Source organism: Phacochoerus africanus, chromosome 2 (genome assembly GCF_016906955.1).
Source record: "Phacochoerus africanus isolate WHEZ1 chromosome 2, ROS_Pafr_v1, whole genome shotgun sequence".
Taxonomy (NCBI): domain Eukaryota; kingdom Metazoa; phylum Chordata; class Mammalia; order Artiodactyla; family Suidae; genus Phacochoerus; species Phacochoerus africanus.
In genome coordinates, this window is record NC_062545.1 from 247,937,672 (window position 1) to 247,957,972 (window position 20,301).

General features: G+C 35.9%; 1 protein-coding gene across 1 annotated transcript; it reads right to left on the reverse strand.

Annotated features, from left to right (window-relative positions):
- Nucleotides 1-15,595: 15,595 nt before the first annotated feature.
- LOC125120847 (olfactory receptor 13C2-like) lies at nt 15,596-16,573 on the reverse strand. The gene has a single exon (XM_047769252.1). The coding sequence runs from the start codon at nt 16,571-16,573 to the stop codon at nt 15,596-15,598; it is 978 nt and encodes a 325-aa protein (XP_047625208.1).
- Between the last annotated feature and the right edge of the window lie 3,728 nt (nt 16,574-20,301).

A 20,301-nucleotide genomic window follows, 5' to 3' on the forward strand; every position in this document is an offset into this window, starting at 1 on the left:
GTCAACGTGTGAGTCAATACTGAGAGTCAGAGGAGAGCCTCAACATGGTCTTTCTTATATGTCTGGTACAGTGCTCAAAAGAGTAAAAGACTCTGAATTTTGTAAGTTTTGATAATATGTTGTGAAAAGTGTTTTAATGTGGGTTGTGCAGAGGTATTTTCTCTCAGAAGATTGCAATGAAAAAGGACATGGATGTTCTTGGTTTGCAAGATACCAACCTGAATCTTGCCTCACTCACAAAATCTTGACATACATAGTTCCTGTTACTTCAAAAAAAAATAATAATTTCTTCAAAGAAACCGTGATATAGAAATTTTTATGCCAAAATCACCCCCTATGATCCTCGTCAAAAATCTTCCAAAGGGTAATCCCTGGAACTAAGACTTCTAAAGTCTTCTTTTGCTTTTAGGGACCTTCCAACTCCCTTAACAATTTAGGGTTGAGATTCTGAAACATAAACGAGTTAAGAAAGTTTCCAACTCTCCAGGGTGTGATTCTTCAAGTTCCATTAACTAATTCGGGACAGGAAAAAAGTAGGTAAATTTTTAAAAATTATTTCAAGCCATTTGGCCAAATCAAAGGCCTGACTCTTTTGTTTTCTTTAGCTGTGGCTGTGGCATGCAGAAGTTCCCAGGCCAGGGATCAAACCAGAGCCACAGCAGTAACTTGAGTCACAGTAGTGACAAGGCCAGACACTTATGCCACTATCCCACCAGGGAACTCCATAAATGGCTCGACTCTTGAGCAGCATTTGTGCAAGCAGACCCAGAGGAGACTATGTGCCTATCCCATTCCTCTGTAGGTGGCCCTTGAATTATATAGTAAAAAATTCCAATTAATGGATGCCTTCCCAAATAGCCTCTGAGCTTGTAAAGTGACCCATTTCTTTTTAGAAATCTCTCCAGATTTCTCAGTTATCTGAGTAATAGAAGATTAAATACACTTACTGTTTAAATGGCCACAAAGTAGAGAAACAGCATTGATCGATCAGATAATTTATTACTATTACCATCAAATGCCTCTTGAATAGACTAAGTGCCTAGCATAACATTTATAGGGGTTTTTTTTAGGGTTTTGTTTTTTTTTTGGTTTTTTTAGGGCCATACCCAAGGCATATGGAGTTTCCCAAGTTAGGGGCCGAATTGGAGCTGTAGCCACTGGCCAACACCACAGCCACAGCCATGCCAGATCCAAGCCGCATCTGCGACATACACCACAGATCACTGCCAAAGCCAGATCCTTAACACCCTGAGTGAGGCCAGGGATCGAACTTGTGTCCTCATGGACTAGTCAGATTTGTTTTCCCTGAGACTTGATGGGAACTCCAACCTTTCTGATTCTATAAAGATTACATAAGAGTCTTTGAAGAAGTGCATTACAGTGAATATTAGACTTAAAGTAAAAGAGTGGATTGAACCTCAGCTCAAGTATTGATTAGGTAAATGACTGGTGAAAATAAAGGGAAATCTCACTAGACTGGAGTCTAGAAGCCAGAAGAAGCTCTCATGCATGAAAAACTCATGTCCTCACAGATCTTAACAAGCAGATACATATCCTGCATCTCCTGCAGGAAGTGACACTACTTTACTCCTGTCAATAGAAAGAAGAAAGATTTTCTCCTCGCCTGAAACTAGATTCTGCCAATGAAAGACTGTCACAACTCAGCCAATGAAAAGCTACTATACTTTGAACCCCCAATTTTCTTCAAAGGGTTTTTTGTTCATAACAACCCTTTCAATTTCCCTTTATCCTCTATAAAAGAGCTTCCTCTGCGTTGCTTTTCTGAATTTGCATGTGGTTTGCCATAGCTGCATACCCTAAAACAAGATTTTCTTGCTGCTTTTATATAAACCCATTTTGCAGCTAAAAATAACTGGTTGTTTTATTGTTTTAGGTTAACATGATGTTATGTAGCTGTATATTCATTGCATAAGGATCCCAAATCTTCAGTCCTTTCTAGGCCCACCACCTCTGATTTTGGCTTTAAACTATGTAGCTTGATTTCGTCACTGGATCATTAGCAAATACAATGCAAGCAGAGACTTGTAAAGCACTAGCACAATTAGGTTAGCTATCATTCTTCCATATCTGTTATTATCATGAGAATAGGTCCAGTTTTGCCATGGAGGATAAAATGCACAGTAAGCAGAATTGAGTTGTCCCAGAACCCACTGCGGAGGCCATCCTACTTGAGCCAGCAATCAGTCAACCACCTACAAGTCAGTGATCCCAGAAAAAAATCAACTAGCTAAACCACAGCTGATTTGAGATTCAAGATATCTAGTTGAGATTACCTGGCTCCATTTTCTTAGACTTTAACAAATATGAATTTTTGTATGCTACTGTGAACTTGTGATTATTATGCTGCATCAGTGTAGCAATGTAAGACCAATGCAGCAATAGATCCTTTTATTACCTGTACAACACTGACTCACCTGGGCCTTCATCCTTCTTAAAAGAATCACAATTTTATTCATTTGTCTATCCTGTTTTTATCCTTAGGAAAATATTCTGATTACTTCAAGATTTCTTACTCTCCAGAATGCTTACATTTTTATCTTTCATATTGAGATATACATTCCATTTGGAATTAATTTTTGTATATGCTATGAGGCAAGGGTCAAGATTTTTGGTTTTTTTTTACTATGTGGATACTACTGACTTAACCTGATTTGTTGAAAAGATTCCTTACCCACTGCACTGCAGGGTCACTTTTGACATAAACTACTTGACTGTACATACATGGCTCTGTTTTGGGCCTCTTGTTCTGTTCCATTAATCTATTTTTCTATCCTTAAGCCAATACAATATTGTCTTATGAACTGTAGCACTATAAGTCTTGATTTCTGGTCCCTTAAATATTTTCATCTACACAGATGGTTTGGCTGGTATTAGCATTCACATGTTTTAGTATCTGTTTATCAATTTTCACAGTGTACCTGTTGGTACTTTGATTGGAATTACTTGAACCTACATGTCAATTTAGAGGAAACTGAAATCTTTCTATTACTGAATCTTCTAATCCATTAGAGAGAGACATCTTTCCATTATTTAGGTATTCTTTAATTTCTCTCAATAATATATTATTTTTCTTGCATAAATGTCTTGTACACATTATATTCCAATATAATGACTTTGATGATATTATAAATTGTTGGTACTTTAGATTCCATGTTCTACTTTTTATTATTGGTATATAATGATTTTTGTAGGCTAAATTTGTAGTCAGCAATCTTGTAATATTACTTTAATTCCAACAGTCTGTAGATCAGTTGGGTTTTCTATATACACAGAGTGCCATTGGTAAAGAATGACAGATTTTTCTTTCTCTTATTTATATGATTTTTCATTACTCATGGTAGTAATTATGAATTCCAGTACAATACTGCATAAAAGTGATGACAGCATGATTTATTATCATCTTTCACTTCATTTATTATAAATACTGACACATATGATATATAGGTGAGTCTTTAAGACTTTACTCTGTTTACTATTAGTTCCAAATGTTCTATGTTATATTTTGTCCCTCTTAATTGCTTTTTTAGGACTAGTTAATTTGTGATCTTCCCTTCATTCACTTTTATTTCACTTTTTTGGGAGGGATAATAGCCTCAGATATATATATATATATATATATATATATATATATGAATATAAAGCTGACATAATATTCTAATATATATAGACACTAGAAAATGCTAAAGTTGTAATTCTACTTAACCACTCCTACTTTTTGTTATTGGTATTATAAATTTTAATTCTACATAAAACTTGGAAGCTGACATTATAATTGCTGTTTGTGAAACTTGATATTTATTTAAATTGACCCATATATTCATCAATCCCAATGCTTATTATTCCTTATGCTATCTTAAATCATTTTCGTTCCACTTGTATAGTTATTCCTTTAGGATTTCCTTTAAGGCAAATCTGCTAGAACTGAATGGGGGTGTGGGTATGTGGGTGTGTGTAAGGTGGGTTTGGGAAAAGGGTTTTACAATATTTTCATTTTCCTTTCACTTTGACAAATATTTTCACTGAGTATATCATTATTTGTTGACAATTACTGCCTTTCAACATACTAAAAATGCTGTTCTTTATGTTCTTGTACCCACTGTTTAACTTAGTAAGTCACCCCTAAGTTTTGTTGCTACTTCTTTGAGGAAATGCATCTGTTTTTTTCCCTTGAATGCATTTTATATTTACCTTTATTGTTGGTTTCTGAATTTTACAAAGAGATTCTCAAATCAGGTTTTATTTTTACTTACCCTTCTTAACATGCTACATCTCCTTGAGTTTGGCTTGATATCTTTCATAAATTAGAGAAAATCAATCCATATTAGCCATTTTCTTCTTCTACCCCATTTCATCTTTCTCCGATCCCTTTGAATGCTCAGTTACACATGTTAGACTTTTCCAACATGACCCATGTAGCTCTTACATGCCTTCCTATGTTTCCTGTCCTTGTTCTTCTCCTTGCATCAATCTGAATATTTTCTACTGATCTATCTTCCAGTTTGGAAGCCTTTCTTCAAAGTTGTCTAAGCTATGGTTAATACATCTATTTAGTTCCCCATTCCAGTTGTATTTTTTAGTTCCATAATTTCTACATAATTTTTTAATGTAATGTCTGATTCTCCAGCGAACTCTTTTTATCTTGTTATCTATGTTGAGGGACATGTTAACATTGGTTATTTTACTTTATTTTATTGATTTTTTTTTTGTCTTTTGACCTTTTAGGGCCACACCTGCGGCATATGGAGCTTCCCACGCTAGGAGTCTAATCAGAGATGTTGCTGCCGGCCTACGCCAGCGCCCCAGCAACACCAGATCCAAGCTACGTCTGTGACCTACACCACAGCTAATGGCAACGCTGGATCCTTAACCCACTGAGTGAGGCCAGGGATCAAACCTGCAACCTCATGGCTCCTAGTCGAATTTGTTTCCACTGTGCCACAATGGGAACTCCCCTACATTGGTTACTTTAAAATCTGTGTCTCATAACTCCTATTATGGGTAACCCTGAGAGACTTTGAATGCCTGTTTTTGTCTCTTGATCTTGTATCTTTTTTCTAAAAAGATATTATTCCAATATTTTTATTAAATGTCAGATATCACATATGAAAAATGTGTACTCTCTCTTGGTTATGTTTTATTTACTCAAAGAGAATTCACTTTAACCTCTGATAGAAACCTAGAGTAGGACAGAATGCCTTATATCAAAGAGAAAACAAGATAAGTTAGAGTTGGATTTCAGATTTTACAGTCTTAGCCAAAATATCGGTCCTCTCATATTTTAGATTTATCTCTCTAGAGTCCAACTGAGGCCCTGGAGGTTATATAAAGGAGTTTTCTCCTTCATGGATCCCAGACTTCAATTCTTGTCTCAGAAGCATTGTGGGACTGCTGAAATCTCTTCTAGCATGTTTAACCCCTTTCTGCTCAAGTTCCAGTCCTCTTATTCCAAACAGCGAATGAGAACAAATGGTTCATATGGGAAAACCAATGATACATGCTGGGATCACATATGCATAACTTCCTTCAGTTCAGGACCTTGGCCCCCCTTTAGTTGAGAATGGGATACCTTGGTAGGTCTAAAACTCAAGTTTTGTCTTCCCAAACCCATAAGATTACCAAAATTTGTCCGTACGTTTCTGCCTCTTAGCAGCATTTCTCTGCCCAGGTTCTAGCCAGCCAACAGGTAACAGTGAGGAATTAGCAAATGCCCCAAGGAAAAAAGAAAAAGGAACACAGAATGTTTGGTTCACTTAGATGACCCTCCCTTCTCTCTAGAACCTAACTCCTCATATTCTGACCTCTTCAGAAAGCTATCTAATTCATTAAAAAAAATTATACTCTGCAGCTTTTCTAGTGGTCGTAGAGCATTATTACACTACTCATATGTTCAATGTTAACCTTTTCTTTTACACTTGTCATCTGTTTCCATAACTAGTATGTGAAGACTCCCTGTGAAGACTCCCTATGAAGGCAAGGATGTTCGTTATATTCACCAATGGATCCTGTGTGCCTAGAAGAATGTAAGGAAATATCAGGCACCTGAAAATACACTTGAGTTGAATTGAATATCTTTTGAGGAGCTGATACATAATCTATTGTGAAGAAAAAATGGATTCCAGCTTACTGTTGTGCAAGTGTCTAGTACTTTAGAATATATTAGTGTTTTGCATCCTTGTGCTATGCTAATCTGCTTAAAATAGACATTCCGTATTAGGGAGAAATTTTCAGTCCTGGATAGAGTTTTTGCAGAGCATATCAATATCACTATAATGGAGTATTTAGGAGGTGAGAAAAATAGAGTAAAATGAGAGAATTTTATTTGAAAAATGTATTGCTGCCTGAAAATAGCTACGGACTACTTAAAGCTAGGTTTTAGATCTCCTAAAAATTAAGATTCTCTTTGTAACACAAACAATCAGGTTGCAAAAAACACAAAATATTTCTAGCTCCAAAATTTTACAGAAAATGTAAAGTCATTTTCTTAGTACCAAGTGTAATGAGCTTGAAATTGTGAGATCCCAGGAATCCTAATAAAACATATTTCTATTTTACTGAGACATAAGAGAAAAAAAATAAGTAAAACAAATGGATCATTATCTGATGCCTAATAAGTAAAGCAAATTACAAATTTCAAAGTAAATTGTGGAAAATATAATTATAAGAGAGACCTGATTTGGCCAATAGATCTGTAACATGAGTAAATTCTAAGACAGAATTACTTGTTCCAAAGTTATGAAGCCCAAGACCCTCAATAAAAAGCTTCAAATATTTTAGCACAGACCAAGGTCAACTGTCCTGAAGATTTTATATTCCAAGCAACTTCTGCCTAGGGATCAATTAATGGGTCCTCACATATCATAAAGTTTATTGGAAAACTAATGGTGAAAAAGTATGGCTGAGTAGCATTCCATTTTGTATACATTCCACATCCTCCTTATCCAGTCATCTGTTGATGGACATTTGGGTTGTTGGCATGTCTTGGCTATTGTGAATAGGGCTGCAGAGAATATGCGGGTGCATGTGTCTTTTTTAAGGAAAGTTTTGTCCTTAGAAAAAAAAATACAGTGACAGTTTTATCTCTTCTCTTCCTATATGGATGCCTTTTATTTCTTTGGTTTGTCTAATTGCTGTGGCTAGGACTTCCAAAACTATGTTGAAGAGCAGTGGTGAGAGTGGGCATCCCTGTCTTGTTCCAGATTGGAGTGAGAAGGCTTTCAGTTTTTCCCCATTGAGTATTATGTTTGCTGTGGGTTTATCATAAATGGCTTTGATTATATTCAGGAATGTTCCCTCTATAAAGAACTATAAAAACATTAATCAAGGAAATTGAATAAGATGTAAAGAATGGAAAGATATTCCATGTTCCTGGATTGGGAAAATCAATATTGTAAAAATGGCCATACTACCCAAAGCAATCTACACATTCAATGCAATCCCTATCCAATGACCCATGACATTTTTCACAGAACTAGAACAAACAATCCAAACATTTATATGGAACCACAAAAGACCCAGAATCGCCAAAGCAATCCTGAGAAACAAAAACCAAGCAGGAGGCATCACTCTCGCAGACTTCAAGAAATACTATAAAGCCACAGTCATCAAAACAGTGTGGTACTGGGATCAAAACAGACAGACAGACCAATGGAACAGAACAGAGAACCCGGAAATAAACCCTGACACCTATGGTCAATTAATCTTTGACAAGGGAGGCAAGAACATCAAATGGGAAAAAGAAAGTCTATTCAGCAAGCATTGCTGCGAAACCTGGACAGCTGCATGCAAAGCAATGAAAATAGAACACACCCTCACACCATGCACAAACATAAACTCCAAATGGCTGAAAGACTTAAATATACGACAGGACACCATCAAACCCCTAGAAGAAAACATAGGCAAAACACTCTCTGACATCAACCTCATGAATATTTTCTCAGGTCAGTCTCCCAAAGCAATAGAAATTAGAGCAAAAATAAACCCATGGGACCTCATCAAACTGAAAAGCTTTTGCACAGCAAAGGAAACCAAAAAGAAAACAAAAAGACAACTTACAGAATGGGAGAAAATAGTTTCAAAGGATGCAACTGAGAGGGCTTCATCTCTAGAATATATAAACAACTTACACAACCCAACAGCAAAAAAGCCAATCAATCAATGGAAACATGGGCAAAAGACCTGAAGAGACATTTCTCCAAGGAAGATATACAGATGGCCAGCAAACACATGAAAAAATGCTCAGCATCGCTGATCATAAGAGAAATGCAAATCAAAACTACCATGAGATATCACCTCACACCAGTCAGAATGGCCATCATTAAGAAGTCCACAAGTAGCAAGTGCTGGAGGGGGTGTGGAGAAAAAGGAACCCTCCTGCACTGTTGGTGGGAATGTAAACTGGTAACATCACTATGGCGAACAGTTTGGAGATACCTTAGAAATCTACACATAGAACTTCCATATGACCCCGCAATCCCACTCTTGGGCATCTATCCGGACAAAACTCTACTTAAAAGAGACACGTGCACCCACATGTTCATTGCAGCACTATTCACAATAGCCAGGACATGGAAACAACCCAAATGTCCATTGACAGATGATTGGATTCGGAAGATGTTATATATACACAATGGAATGCTACTCAGCCAGAAAAAAGAATGACATAATGCCATTTGCAGCCACATGGATGGAACTAGAGAATCTCATACTGAGTGAAATAAGCCAGAAAGACAAAGACAAATACCTTATGATATCACTTATAACTGGAATCTAATATCCAGCACAAATGAACATCTCCTCAGAAAAGAAAATCATGGACTTGGAGAAAAGACTTGTGGCTGCCTGATGGGAGGGGGAGGGAGAGGGGGGGATCGGGAGCTTGGACTTATCAGACACAACTTAGAATAGATATACAAGGGGATCCTGCTGAATAGCATTGAGAACTTTGTCTAGATACTCATGTTGCAGCAGAACAAAGGGTGGGGGAAAAAAAATGTAATTGTAATGTATACATGTAAGGATAACCTGACCCCCTTGCTGTACAGTGGGAAAATTAAAAATTTTAAAAATAAATAAATAAATAAATATGTATGTGTATACACACAAAAAAAAAGAAAAAAAGAAAAAAAATAATGTATTGGGGAAATTTTAAAAAATAAATAATTTTTTTAAAAAAGTATACCTCAAGATAAAATACTGTATCCCAGAGAAAAAGAGAAATGGCTCTGATCTATACTGAGTCAGTGTTATCAATGATATGCTGACATTCCTTCTAACCAGATTCAAACTTTGAAAAATGAGCATGCCTATACCCCTTGATAAGTATGGATATATTAGTTCACTAAACATTCCACCAAAATTTAACAACAGCTAAATGCTGGATAAATTTTATGTTTCAGACCAGTATTCTTCACGTGTACCAGGTAGGATGTATACACAAATCTACATCTGTCCAGAGGAATGCTCTTTATGATTTATTGGGAAATTTGATCAGAAAATAATATTGGTTTCCTTGCCGCCTTAGTTGATCTTTCTTCAACATTTATCCTAAATGCATGGCCTGGTTACTCAAGAGCCTCAGGGTAACCTTAAAAAGGCAGTTAACAGCCCATTCACAGAAACTTGAGAAACTTGTTATCCTTCAGAACTCAAGATATTCCATGGCTGTGATAACTTGAATACATCTTGTCCTAGCTTCATACAGACCCCGGAAACTCATTTCCCCAATCTAGCGGAAAGCGTGGCTCTTAATGTCAGTATTTTCAAAGACATGGCAAACACATCTGCACATTTTCAAATTTCCTCAAAATTTATATAGAGTCACAAATGACATCTCATTTTTGAACATTCTGAGTTATTTAGCTTTCAATATAAAAGGGAAATGTATCATGGCCTTAAAAGACCATTGGCCAGAAGTCTATCAAAGATGTCATAAAGGAATGTCTTAAAGTAATGATATATGCAAATAGATAGGACAAAAGAAAATCTGTGTGCAAATGTATGGCCATCAGGCAGTTCACCTTAAGAGAAGTATTGAACTTCTAGCAATGATGGTGAATAGAGAAGTATTTAAAATTGTTCCTTTAGATAATACTCCATTATATCTTAATATTTAATGTTAAAGATAAGCAATAGGCCAAGGTTTTCAAGCTCAAAACTGATTTACCATTATATACTGCTCGTCTCATGAGGCTAATTCAGTAAGAGTGATCTTTTTATGGTTGAATAGTATTCCATTGTACAAATATGCCACGTCTTTATCCATTCGTCTGTTGATGGACATTGAGGTTGTTTCTATATTTAGGCAATTGTAAATAATGCTGCTAGGACCATTGGGGGTGTATGTATCTTTTTGAATTACTGTTTTGGGGGTTTTGATATGTAGATATATATACACAGAGAGAGAGAGTGTGTGTGAAATTAATGAATCATATGGTAGTTCTATTTTTAGGTTTTTGAGAAACTTTTATACTATTTTCCACAGTGGCTGCACCAAATTACATTCCCTCCAACAATGCGCAAAGGTTGTCTTTTCTCCACATCCTCACCAACATTTGTTAAATAACATTGATAGCCACTCTAACAGGTGTGGGGTGATATCTCATTGCGGTTTTGATTTGCATTTTCCTGATAATCAGAGATATTGAGCATCTTCTCATATGCCTGTTGGCCATCTGTGTTTCCTCTTTAGAAAAATATATATACAGTTCTTCTGTCCAATTTTCAACTGGATTGTTTGTTCTATTGATCTTGAGTTATATGAGCTGTTTATATATGTTGGATATTGATCCTTTATCAGTCATATCATTTGCAAATATTTTCCCCCATTGAGTGGGTGGTCTTTCATTTTATCAATGGTTTCCTTTGCTGTGTAAAAGCTTTTAAGTTTAACTAGGTCCCATTTGTTTATTTTTGCTTTTATTTCCTTCACCTTAGGAGACAGATCAAAAAGACATTGCTGTGATTCATGTCAAAGATTGTACTGGCTATATTTCCCTCTAGGAATTTTATAGTACAGGCTTTTAGATTTATGTTAAAATTTGGCCCTTTGCAGCAACATAGATGGACTTGTAGAGCAATATGCTAAGTGAAATAAGTCAGTCAGAAAAAGAAAAATACTCTATGATGTCACTTAAATGTGGGACCTAAAAAATACAAAAAAACTAGAGAGTATCACAAAAAAGAAGCAGACTTAGAGTTCCTGTTGTGGCTCAGCGGTAACAAATCCAACTAGTATCCATGAGGACACAGGTTCAGTCCCTCGCCTTGTGCAGTGGGTTAAGGATCCAGCGTTGCCCTGTGGTGTAGGTCCCAGATATTGCTCAGGTCTAGTGTTGCTGTGACTGTGGTGCAGGACAGCAGCTACAGCTCCAATTCAACCCCTAACCTGGGAACTTCCATATGCCACTTTTTAGGTGTGGCCTTAAAGAGACAAAAAAAAAGGTTTAAAAAAGGAAGATGAGTCATAGAGAATAAACTAATAGTTACCACTGGGAGTGCAATAATGACAGGGGAGTGGGAGGTACAAATTATTGGGTGTGAGAGAGGCTAGAAGTATGTATTGTACAACATGGGGAACACAGCCAATATTTTGTAATAACTGTAAGTGCACTATAATCTTTAAAATTGTGTAAAATTGTGTAAAACTTTATAATTAATTTTTTAAAAAGAAAAATTAATCTTCTGATAAAAAAGCTACCATGTTCCAGTGGTTAAAGAAAGTTGATTTGTTTCATACTCTCATTTTTTTCTACCTAGTATATAATGATCACATATCATTTTAGACGAGGCCCTCTATTTTTAGGAAGAAAAGAACATTTTTAAAATAAGATATGATACAGCTTTAGTATCCTAATGAGGAGCTACCAGATTTAACTGTTCTAGTGAACTACTGCCAGAATATTCACAGATCCATACAAAGTTATTATGATGTGTGGACATTTCATAACTTTCAGTGACAATTCAAAATCTAATTTGTAGAATGTTTTCCTAGTGAAATATCTCTAAACTCATGAAAGACCTTCCCACTTAATTTTAAGAATTCCTGGGAGTATCTCGCATGTGCTAAATATGTGTCCATTCTGTCCTCTTCAGGATACAGTCATCACAGTGTTATGATCTACTCTTCCTATCAACTCCCTGGAATCTGACTTTCCCACCATCTTTAATAGGTCCTAATGCTTAGGGTGACCAGATATTCGATCACATAAACTACAACACTTTTGACAATGAAAGGGCTAACACACTAGAGCAACTGGTATTAACTAGAATAGTTCTGAGCAAATAGAAACATATGGTCACCGTTCCAAGGTTGTTTCCATTATGGCCATCATGTTCCAAAGTCACAAGATGGTTCACACACACACACACACACACACACACACCAAGAAAAATGCTGACATCATATTTTGTTACCAGCAGCCTAAAACAGTACTATTTATGCCAGGACTGATAACAACTACTCAAGCTTTGACCTGCATCTGATCACTTCCAAGAACCAGGCCTAAATGCATGAAATTAAGCTGAGAAAACAATCTCTGACAGGTATTACACTTCCCTGGGACTCAGGGTGATAATAAATTTAAGATATAATTCTAATCTAGGGCAAAGTAAAGTCTATTAACATAACAGCAGACCGGGGCTAAAGAGAGAGCTGGATGATAAGGAATCTTCATGAAAGCTTATGATGGAGGTTAGAAACAGAGAGAAGTGATGTCTATTTTTTTTTTTTGCTTTTCTACATTGTCATTCCCTTATAGCTTCCTCAAATCTTCAGTTAGTGTAAAGAAGCCCAGAGCCAGCTATAACTCAGAGAATGAAGGAAAAGTAAATCCACACGAAATGAAACAAACTAGACAAAGAACTGCATCAATATTAAAGACATTTAAAAACAGGCAGAAATGAGTAGCAATGAAGCCAGAGTAATGATCCAGAACAAGAAATGATTAGCCACAATCAGGAGTCTCTAAAAACTCCCATTCTCTCACCCTTCAGTTTCCCTCTGAATGGCACATGGTTCTGTCTTAGAAAGTCAAATAAAGTTAAAAAATCACTAGTATCTCTGTTCCCTATGTATTTTCCAAAGAAGGATAAATCTTCCATATGATATGGTAGATTTCTGAGCAGGTGTTGAATGACCAATGCTGGCAAGATCAGAAAACCATGACCCAGTAAAACAACACTGATCTCATTTTCCAAAAATCATATTTTGGATAATCCACATCTTGGCCATCTTCTTACTGATGACAATGATGAAATAAACTAATTCAAAGGAATAACACAAAAAATAATATGCATTAATTCTTCTGAAAAGAAACTCACAAGAACCCTATCTTGGGAATGAATATATTCCCACTTTATGTAAAAGGAGGCTCTGAACCTGGATACAAAACCTCTACTGTGGGAGTTCCCACTGTGGCTCAGTGATTATGAACCCGACTAGTATCCATGAGGATGGGGGTTCAATCCCTGGTCTCACTCAGTGGGTTAAGGCAGGGGATTAAGAATCCAGCATTGCTGTGAGCTGTAGTGTAGGTCGCAGATGCGGCTTGGATCCCACATTGCTGTAGCTGTGGCATAGGCCAGCAGCTGCAGCTCTGATTCAACCTTCAACCCCAAGCCTTCGAACCTCTGTATTCTGCAAATGCAGCCTTAAATGGCAAAACAAAAAAAGAAAAAACTCTACTGTGGTTTTTCTTTTTCTTTTTACTGTGGTTTTTCAATTGTATCTTTCATGATCTTGAGTATGCTAACAGCTTCTGGTGTGAGACAAATTTTGGCAGAGTTTATCAAAATATAACAGCTTTATGTGTTGGAGACTATATCTTGAGACATTTTATTCCCTGTCTAGTTTCAGAAAGTACACAATTCCAAGAGGAGGTCAGTTAGGTCTTCTTCTTCCGCTTCTGCTTTTAAGTTAGACATAGGATCTGGGAAGGATTAACTTGTGGTTCTCTCAAATTTTGGGGGGGACATTCTCAGAAAACAATTACTAATGGAGCTAACACAGATGCAACTAGAGATTATCACACTAAATGAAGTCAGAAAGAGAAAAACAAATACCATATGATATCACTTATAAGTGGAATCTAAAATATGGCATAAATGAACCTATCTACAAAAAAAAATTAAGGATAAAATAGAAAACCAATAATTTTTTTTCTTTTTAGGGCCACACCTGTGACACATGGAAGCTCCCAGGTTAGGGGGCAAATCGGAGCTATAGCTGCCCGCCTATGCCACAGCCACAGCAATGCCAGATTTGAACCACATCTGTGACCTACATCACAGCTCAAGGCAACACCGGATCCCCAGCCCACTGAGTGAGTCCAGGGATTGAACCCACATCCTCATGGATACTGGTCGTGTTCATTACTGCTAAGACACAACAGGAACTCTCAAAATCAAGAATATTTTTGTCTAAATAAAATTAACAAATAATGTGAGATTTCAATTAACATTAAAAAGCTAAAGCAATTAAAGAGAAAATAATAAAGCTAAATATCTTAATATTTTAACTTTTTTAACTATTAAAAAACATGTTAAACTACCTAAAATTTAAAAGTCAGAGGCTAATATAATAGCAGTTAAAGAAAAAAAGATGTAATATTAAACATTAAAATCTAACATGAAAATTTGAAGTGTACAATTCAGATCAAGAAAAATAAAATGATAATGGTAAATTTTTTTACATGTTGAAGGTTACCATAACAAAGGAAAGAAATATAAAACTCAGAAAAAAATCAAATGTAAAAACCATCTAAAAGGTAGATTACACTTCCTAATAACAGATTCTTCTTAGATCAGCAATATACTTCATGGATAAAGAGCCAATGGCAAAAAGAAAAAGACGCAACTCTACTTTTATCAGTGGATATTTGACTCAGACGTTACTTATATTTAATTTTTCAAGCAGCTTTTAAAATAAGTTATTTGGTTCCAAGTCCAAAGCAGTTAGATCCCATGTATCAGAAAGTAATTAGAAAGAAAACTGCCAAAGTAGAAATGTTGAAAGTAGAAAAGAATAACTTAATGCTTCCTTTTTAGAGATTAACAAACACTTAATAAAATAATACTACTCTATAAACAACAAGTTTAATGGTATTCAGCTTCTAAACAGATGACAATCAGCATTACATATTTGAATAGACTGCAAGTTAAATTATTTTACTAATTATGCTATTGGAAATTCATAATTTTAACTGAGTTTTAAAAGTCAGAAACTAGCTTTCCTTCTGTCTTGTAAAGAAATTAAAGAAATACAAAATTGGTTTTGGAAATATTTTTACAAAAAAAAAAAAATGTTACAGTTTTAATACTAGTGTAGCTTTCTCCTGTCTGAAAATCTCTCTCCCCATTACACCATCCTCTATGCTCCCTCACAATCAAGCTCATCAACAACAAATTATAACCCTTGATTCCTAAAACACTGACATCTCTTTATTTACTTTCATATGTACTGTACCAAAAAATATTATTTTAGAGCTTGAGAGATTTGAGAGGAAAATTTGACACAGCAGCAAGAACCTATTTAACACTTCAGTATCCCTCAGTGATCTCTACATTGTGATTATAAAAATTACCTGTTCCTTTCCCATTCACTTATAAAAAAATGTTTTCTTCTCAGTAGGTGTTTTACTGCATCTTTCACATCCTTGTTCCTAAAACTGTAGATTAAAGGATTTATCATAGGAGTAATGATCGCATAGAACACGGATATAAGTTTGTCAGTGGCATTCAAGTCATCCGAAGTAAGTGTCTCTTTAGACTTAGGTTTCATGTACATGAAGAGAATGGTTCCATAGAATATTATCACCACAGTCAGGTGAGCTGAGCAGGTAGAGAAGACTTTGCTTCGCCCCTCAGAAGTGCGAATCTTCAGGATGCTGACAATAATTAATGTGTAAGAGATAATGATAAACAACAAGGGCATCAATATGAACAATGTCGTGGCCACAAGCATGATGAACTCATTGCCTGAGATGTCAGCACAGGCCAGTTTCATGACAGCCAGAATCTCACAGGAGAAATGATTGATGACATTATTCCTACAGAAAGGCAACTGTACCACAAATGCTGTTTGTACAGCAGAATTGACAATTCCTATGATCCAGGACCCAGCTGCCATGGGCACATAGGAAGCCTTGCTCATGAGGACAGAATATCTCAGAGGGTTGCAGATAGCCACATACCGGTCAAAGGCCATCATGCCCAGGAGCACACACTCTGTTGTCCCCATGGCCAAGCCCAGGAACATCTGCATTGCACAGCCAGAGAAGGAGATGGTCTTTCTTTCTGAAAGGAAGATCACCAGCATAGTGGGAATAGAGGTGGTGGTGTAGCAGATGTCCAGGAAGGAGAGGTTCCCCAGGAAGAAGTACATAGGGGTGTGAAGGTGGGAGTCTACGATGCTGATTAAAATAAGGGTGCCGTTGCCCAGGAGGATGACCACATACATTATGGAGATTAGCACATAAAAGAGTAGCTCAAGCCTTGGGTAGCCAGAAAGCCCCCTCAGAAAAAATTCCACCAGAATGGTCTGGTTTTCCCATTCCATTTTATTGTTTCTCTTTCACCTGCAATATAGCAAAATATGTAAAGATAAAATAAGTCTTCTACTATGATTACTTTCAACTGTATACTAATGTGCATGTACCATATGTTCCCAGAGAACAAAATACAAAAGGACCAAAAAAAGAAGAAATTAATAAAAGTGAACCAAAGTGAATGAAGGCATGAATAGAGAGAGGGAAAGGAAGAGAATCTAACATGTTTCAAGCAATATGCCATGTAATTCATTCAATCTCATCACAGTTCTGGGAGAGAGGTACAGTATCCACATTTTACAAATAGATCAAAGCAGAAATCTTAAGTAAACATGACTAAAGGTAAGTATAGAGGAGAGCTAAGATTCAAATCTAAGTTTTCCTTGCTGAAGTCCGAGATTTTGCTCATTTTTGTCAACTAGAGGTTAACTAGAGGTTAAAACAAAAATGAGTACTGTATTAAACATAATTGCAAAAAGCTATTTTTATTGGTTACAACTACCACACAACAGATCAGTGATCTTGTCACTCTTCCAAATTACACTGTTATGTTTATTATCTGTCTTGCCCAGTTGCCTGTAAACTTTGTCAGCTACTTTTTTGTTTGTTTACTTCCACAGTCCCAGTATCTACAGTAGAACAGACACAGAGATAGATGTTCAGAAATATTTCTTGAATAAATAAATAAAGCCAAGAACAATTAACAAAAAAAGACTAACATGTCTTACTCTGTGTCAGTTCTCTACTAATAGTTTTCTTTGTGCATTACCTAATTTAGTCTTAATAACAACCCTATTAAGCAATTATTGTTATTATTAGCACCATCATTCGCCTTATAAAGATGAGGAAAATAAAGCACAGAAAGTTTAAGTAATTTGCTTAAGGTCAGGGTCATATAGCTAAATAAATGGTAGAGCCAGGACTTAAAGCCAAGCCATGTGGCTGTAGAGTACAAACTCTTAATTGTTAATTTTGCAGAGACCTTGGCTCACATACTAGAATATTTTGTAACCTAATTGAAAATGCTAACATTTAAAAAGAAATATCGGACTAAAAAAGGTGACTGGTCAGAAAGAAGCAAGATTTCAACATGCTGATTTGAGAGCAGTTTATTTTGATACTTTATATTTTTCTAAGAAATTATTCATTTCCATGATAAAAATATATATTCATTATATAATTCTTTATAATTTGGTGGTCTCCCTTTATGAGAAGACCTATCTCCTTTATCAGTGCTATTCTAAACTGATTTATTTTCTTTATTAGTTTTACAAGAGGTTTTCCAGGAGTTCCCGTCATGGCGCAGCGGAAACCATTCTGACTAGGAACGATGAGGCAGCAGGTTTGATTCCTGGCCTACTCCAGATCTGGCATTGCCGTGAGCTGTGATGTAGGTCTCAGAGGCAGCTTGGATCTGGCGGTGCTGTGGCTGTGGCATAGACCAGCGGCTATAGCTCTGATTAGCCCCCTAACCTGGGAACCTCCATATTCTGCGGGTGCGGCGCTAAAAAGACAAAAAAAAAAAAAGAGGTTTTCCGGTACTATAGGTCTTCTCCAAAATAACATGACCCAGTAATCCCACTCTTGGGCATATATCTGGACAAAATTTTCTTTAAAAAAGACACATGTACCCGTATGTTCATTGCAGCCCTACTCACAATAGCCAAGACAAGGAAGAAACCCAAATGTCTATAGACAGATGATTGGATTAGAAAGATGTGGTATATAGACACAGTGGAATACTACTCAGCCATTAAAAAGAATGAAATAATGCCATTTGCAGCAACAGGGATGGAACTAGAGACTCTCATACTGTGAGTGAAGTAAGTCAGAAAGAGAAATACCATATGATATCACATATCTGGAATCTAACATAGAGCACAAATGAACCTTTCCACAGAAGAGAAAATCATGGACTTGGAGAATAGACTTGTGGTTGCCGAGGGGGAGGGGGAGGGAGTGTTATGGATTGGGAGCTTGGGGTTAATAGATGCAAACTATTGCTTTTGTAATGGATTAGCAATGAGATGCTGCTGTGTAGCACTGGGAACTATGTCTAGTCACTTATGATGGAGCATGATAATGTGAGAAAAAAGAATGTGTACATGCATGTGTAACTGGGTCACCATGCTGTACAGCAGAAAAAAAAACTGTATTGGGGAAATAATTTTAAAAAAATAATATTTTTAAAAAGCTATTTGGATAGATTTATCCTTTCTGCTTTTTTTATCCCCCTGTTTCACTAACTTAGGTTTTTGTCTTTGTAAACATCTTTATGCCTATATGGAATTTTCTAATTTCATGAAAGATGAACAAAATTCTGTAATATTTTATCTTTTTCCTCTTTCTAGCTCTAAGGCACTTAAAACATTTTGTTTTACTATAGACTTAGATTTTGATACGAAATGTTCTTTTATTGGTTTCTGGATAATATTTTTCTTCTTTCTCTTTGGACCAAGAGTTATCTAGATATGCATAACTAGCTATCAGATATTTTTGTTCCATTTTTATTACATGAATTTATTTTATTATGATAAAATAATGTGACCTGTAATTCTATAGTTATGCATTTTTGGCAGCCAATTACTTGATCATGTTGCAATTGTTAACAAAAATGCAAATTCTCTCTGGGAGAGATATATGGTTTTATATATGTATATGCAATACATGTACACATATAACCATGTTTATTGAATATAGCATTCAAATCTTTGAGATTATTTTCTATTATCTTTATTTAATCAATTCTACATAAATATTTGTAATCAATTTTTCCTTATATATTTAGGATTATTGTTTATATGCTTAGTTTCTATGTTATTTAGTGTACACCTCCTTATGGCTGATAATCTTCCTCATAAATTGTGAATGTTATAATTAATTGACATATTTTTGGTTATTTTTTGCACTTTAAATTCCACTTTTATGATACTGATATTACACTCCTGAGTAATATCCTGTGTATACTTTTTAGTTTGCTTTTGCCTGCTGCCTCTTTTTATATCATTTATTTTCAACTTTTGAAATACTAGTTGTGAGTAATATATATCTGGGCTTAAGCCGTTAATCCCTTTTGACAATCTCTGCTTTTATGAGCATATTCAGTCTATTTACTTTAGAATGTAACTATCAATGTACTTCAGTTCTTTCCTTCCATATACTTTATTTTTATCACTTAATTTGCATGACTTATATTTCCCACCTCCTTGTTTCTGCTGGCTGATTAAGTTGTTATTTACTATTTATTTGCCTTAACTTGAACATTTCACTCATTTCTTCCATTCCATAAATGGTTTTTTACCTTCTTTCTCTACTCTTATGATTTGAATTACAGACCCAAACATTTGATCATAAAAATTTTCAACTAGAGTGCTCCCAAAAAATGAAGTTAGAAGTACTAGAATACTGGGAGTTCCCGTCATGGCACAGTGGTTAACAAATCTGGCTAGGAACCATGAGGTTGAGGGTTCGATCCCTGGCCTTGCTCAGTGGGTTAAGGATCCGGCGTTGCCGTGAGCTGTGGTGTGGGTCACAGGTGCAGCTCGGATCCCACCTTGCTGTGGCTCTGGCATAGGCTGGTGGCTACAGCTCCGATTAGACCCCTAGCCTGGGAACCTCCATATGCCGTGGGAAGCGGCCCTGGAAAGGTCAAAAAGACAAAAAAAATAAATAAATAAAAAAGTTCTAGAATACTTTTACTCCTCTATTTTAATCCCTGTTCTACAATTCTCAGATGTGA